General features: G+C 43.9%; 1 protein-coding gene across 2 annotated transcripts in view; it reads left to right on the top strand.

Moving 5' to 3' along the window:
- Positions 1-4,405, top strand: part of LOC106808737 (poly(A)-specific ribonuclease PARN-like domain-containing protein 1) — a 16,330-nt gene extending 11,925 nt beyond the window's left edge. The window contains exons 15-20 of one of the 2 annotated variants that reach the window (XM_014811572.1): positions 353-395; positions 775-874; positions 974-1,063; positions 1,956-2,044; positions 2,374-2,472; positions 3,908-4,405. In XM_014811572.1, the coding sequence (XP_014667058.1) occupies positions 353-395; positions 775-874; positions 974-1,063; positions 1,956-2,044; positions 2,374-2,472; positions 3,908-3,977 (491 nt within the window). In that variant the 3' untranslated portion in view covers positions 3,978-4,405. Of the gene's footprint in view, positions 1-352; positions 396-774; positions 875-973; positions 1,064-1,955; positions 2,045-2,373; positions 2,473-3,907 lie in introns of those variants that run through there. The other variant, XR_001393807.1, reaches the window with a different exon arrangement.
- The last annotated feature ends 476 nt before the right edge of the window (positions 4,406-4,881 follow it).

Genomic DNA, 4,881 nt, shown 5'->3' with positions numbered 1-4,881 from the left:
CACTCCACCACAGAGTCACCGCAGTAGACGTTAGATGAGCGCTGTCGCTCCGCGGCACTTGTGTTACATTTTGCGTGCAGAATTTAATTCCGCTATCACCGTAACTTTACTAGCGCATGAACGCCCTAGGTATACTATTAGAGAAGAAAGTCACGAAAGGTGTGTGTTTGCTAAGTGTTGTATTTTTCCAGACAATGTGATTGAAATAGCGTTCATAACTTCAGTTATACCAATAACTTATCATTTTTTTCTTCAGTGGTAGTATAAAACGTATGTAGTTTGTATTTACTAAAAAAAGTATTCTACCTTATACATATATTGCTCAGCATGATTCTTCTGATTTTCTTTTTAGTTTTCGTCAGATTGGCCCATTTGGTTGCCATGCAAGGGGTCAGGTAAGAAATCAGTATAATACAAATTACATGTTCCTCTGATAGGATTGACATTTACATATTAGGATAAATAATAATAATAATAATAATAATAATAATAATAATAATAATAATAATAATAATAATGATAATGATAATGATAATAATAGTGATAATGATAATGATAATAATAATAATAATAATAATAACATTAATAATAGTAGTATTGATAACAGTAATAATAATAATATTTAAAACTTAGAAAAGCCAAATATTATTATATTTCACAGCAGAGTATATACATTTGATTACATATTATTATTATATAATGCTAATATATAGTTTTTTAAAAGAATGGTGTAACATACGATGTTCTGTGTTACTAATGCGGAATCCATTACAGCTCCCTGGTAGCGACTCCATTGACACATAGGCAGCACTGGGTAGCCATGAAACCATACATAGGTGCCATTAATGTCATTAGAGCCAGCATCAACCATATTGTGAGTGACCTACATATCCTTAAGTGTGTTTGTTAGATTTTAAGAGTGTTAGTAAGCAGCAATACTAATTCAGATCTGTGTCGTTTCCTTTTGCGGCAGAGTATTGAAGGACCTGATCCAGTTTCTGTGAGACCAGAGTGGCTCTTAGTGCAATCCAAGAAGCGAGCATATCCACTCAAGCCTCTGCAGGTAGGTTTAAGCAACGATCACTGGTTTCTTGCTGTCTTCTTTATTACTCTTTTCTCCCCCCTCCCCCCACATCATATGATATTATCCTACCTTCCTCCATTTCTCCTTTCCAGCCTCTATCTATCCTTCCCCTTTGTATTCTCTGTCTTTTCTTTCTTTCTTTCTCTTTTTCTCTCTCTCTCTCTCTCTCTCTCTCTCTCTCTCTCTCTCTCTCTCTCTCTGTATAATACTAGAATATCAGTGGGGACTTGCTGAACAAGTCTATATTTCTGAATCACGTAATTTTACTTGGCGAAATACCGCGCCGTCATTTGGCAGCGATGTCCCACAAGAGGCTGGCTCGAATTGATGGGCGGGATTTAAAAAAGTCGTTTACGAGAACAGCGGTTATGCCTCCGAATGATATGCGGATGCTTAAATTATGGATGGTAATCCCAATGACAATGTGGGTATATTTGCATATGTGGAAATTCGTTAGCCGTGATACATGATCATCAAACATGTCAAACTGCTTGTTCTTCACAAAAGGCAGAAAAACGAGCAGTACTCATTTGCATAACCATCTGTCTTTTGTGGTAATCTGTGAAATAGCTTTCATGCCAAACTGCAATCATTTGTGTTGTTGCCTGATACTTTATGACGATGTATGGATATTTTCTCCCTGAAAAAATGTGTGATTTACACGTGTGGTAATGCAGGAATCGGTATGGAAAAGTTCATATCTGCCTCTTCATATTTCATTATAATATTACAGCCACTGGCCTGCAAGGCATGTTCATGTTATTAACATATAGATGGCGTGCTTTCAATCCGATGTCACTGTCTGCTGTTGATTGTTTTGTGCTGTTTAAACTTGATGTCCGGCAACTAACAACTTCTCCTAAAATTTCAGTTGGAAGGCATGTTCTCTGCTTACGGGTCTGTTGATGTTCTGCTACAAGGTAATCGGGAAGCTCTGGTTGCCGTGGGCAACCATCGATGGTAGGTTTAGTTGCTGACAGTATAGTGCTATATCCCTGTATGCTACGTAGCGCGTATCTGTTTGCGAATTCATTTGACGATTGTGCTATTAGTCTAGCTCATGCATTAGCCATTTACAGTCTATTCAGGAATGCATTTTCTCCAGATGACATCAATTTTAGACTATTATTAATGTAAATTGCTCTGTTTTATGCTGCAGAAACCCATTTCTGAATGTAATCAAATGCAGCCTTAGGTGGGATTCGTATATGAAAGTTGCTTTGCTTCTGTTAGAATATCTACTGCGGTGAATATCAATTGCTAGCAGATAATCTTTTGTCATTCAACAGTGCCAAAGACATCTTGACAGCGTTCAAAAGTCATAACTGCCTCAGAGTGACCAAGTACGTAGCGTGGAAGCACTCCCCTGTAGCCAGATCTCTACTATGGTAAGCCGACAGAGTACCTCATTCAAGTTGCTGAAATGCGGTGATGGTGGTGCGCTTACCCACTTAAATTTTGATGGGAAGGAAATAAAAACTTAAAAGCAAACTAATACTGTGAGTCAAGCTGTGGCTTAGAAGGGATTGCCTGCTAGGCAGGTTTCTGATATTACCGCAGTGTGAATGCGAAAGTTATACACATGCGACTTTGACATATAGCACCACATGTAAAACTTGTAACGGGTGAGACAACACATTGTTTACTGCATCTTATCAGATAATTTACTTGTAATAAAGTTCAGCCCCGAGAACCTAATATGATTTCCTTCCTCCGAAAGACGCATCATAATTAGTTTTCACATGCATTATCCCATTTATGTAGGATATTAAATTCTAATGTCTAAGAAAAGAACTTCCTTTGCCAATAAGCGGATTAAAGCAAACTGTAATTAAATTTACGATCTCCCGGAGCTCCCATCATGCTATTGCATAAACGTTTCACGAGTCCGAAATCGCCTCCGGTTTCAGATTTTTTGTGCAGTCTCTGAAGTTTTTTTGTTAGAGTTTGGTAGGCAGTTTGCCGACTTAAGCTGCTCCCGGCATGTAAGTGTCAGAATGTGATCACTGCTGAAGGCTTGTCTGTAAATCTTAGCAAGTCAATGCAGTGATGTCCGCCATGTTGCTTTTTCGCAGTCGCGTCGGCCATATGGCTTTATACCTGTCGTGTCCACCATTTTGCTGTTTCAGTGTTACATCTGCCATTTGCTTTCCCGTTTCCACGCATCCTCCATGATTTGCTTTCTCGCTCTGAAGTCCGCCATCTTGCCTTCTCGCTCTCGTCTCCGCCATCTTGCTTTTTTGCTCTCATCTCTGCCATTTTGCCTTCTCGCTCTCGTCTCCGCCATCTTGCTTTCTTTCTCTCGTCTCCGTCATCTTGCTTTCTCACTCTTGCGTGTCCTCCATGATTTGCTTTCTCGCTCTCGTCTCCGCCATCTTGCCTTCTCGCTCTCGTGTCCGCCATCTTGCTTTCTCACTTTCATCTCCGCCATCTTGCCTTCTCTCTCTCGTCTCCGCCATCTTGCTTTCTCGCTTTCGTCTCCTCCATCTTGCCTTCTTGCTCTCGTCTCCCGCCATCTTGCTTTCTCACTCTCGTCTCCCGCCATCTTGCCCTCTCACTCTCGTCTCCCGCCATCTTGCCCTCTCGCTCTCGTCTCCGCCATCTTGCCTTCTCTCTCTCGTCTCCGCCATCTTGCTTTCTCGCTTTCGTCTCCTCCATCTTGCCTTCTTGCTCTCGTCTCCGCCATCTTGCTTTCTCACTCTCGTCTCCCGCCATCTTGCTTTTCTCGCTCTCGTGTCCGCCATCTTGCTTTCTTGCGCCCACCTTTGCCCTGTTGCTTTCTCGCTCTCGCGTGTCCTCCATGATATAACTTCTTGCATGCAGGACGAGTGCTCTGATGTCGGGTGGCGTCTGCGCTTGGCTGGTGTGGTCGGCATCGAAGAAGGATAGCTAGCGATGCTGCAAGCAAGCGCGCTGCCGTCGCCGCGTGAGGCAGTCTCCTCGCTTACCAGCCGGCCGGCATGTCACTAGCCGCTGGCAGCCATTCAGTGGGCAGCCAGCAAGTGTGCTACAAGCCAGTGGGCACCCAGCAAGTGGGCAGGCAGCTTGTGGGCAGCCAGCAAGTGGGCAGGCACAGTGCAGGTGCGCGTTGCTTGGCAACAATTGTGCGTATCTGCCGTTTCACCGCACGCGGCCGCCCATGATAGAAGCTGTGGCTTTCCTTAAAGTTGCCATCAAGGCCTATTCCAAGCATTAAGCCTAGCGCAGACTTGCGACTTTTTCATGCAACTCAGCTGCGAAATTGCTGTAAAATCACTGTGTTTGCGGGAACGTGCAACTGCAACTCGTAGCGATTCTGGTCGCTTGCAACGAGTTGCAAGAAATCAAACTGGTTTGATTTTCAGCGACTCGTCGCTCCCAATCGCTCCGAAATCGCTTGCACGTGCACACACGGTGAAGCGTGCGACCGATCGCATGCGGTTGCAGGTTGCAGCGACGAGCAACCAAAAGTCGCAAGTCTGCGCTAGGCTTTAGAACAGTGGAGAGCTGACTTTTGACCGATAGATCGGTGTAGTTGTACAGTGTTTGGGGGGCGGGGAGGGGGAGTAGGGGTGCGTTGGTGCTAGGGTGTGTAACACGCTCGCACCTTGTGTAATTAATCTGCAATCATGTTCTGCGCACCGCGGATCTAAAAAATCGGCCAATGTTAATTCGTGTGCTGAGCGAGAAATCGCGCAGTTTGTTTTCACGAGAGAGAGATAGAGAGAAAGAGCGCGAAGCGAGAGAGAGAGAGAGAGAGAGAGAGCGCGAAGCGAGAGAGAGAGAGAGAGAGAGAGAAAGAGAGAGAGAGAGGGAGC

Source organism: Priapulus caudatus, unplaced genomic scaffold, assembly GCF_000485595.1.
Source record: "Priapulus caudatus unplaced genomic scaffold, Priapulus_caudatus-5.0.1 Scaffold301, whole genome shotgun sequence".
NCBI lineage: Eukaryota > Metazoa > Priapulida > Priapulimorpha > Priapulimorphida > Priapulidae > Priapulus > Priapulus caudatus.
This window is presented reverse-complemented; position numbering and strand designations above follow the sequence as displayed.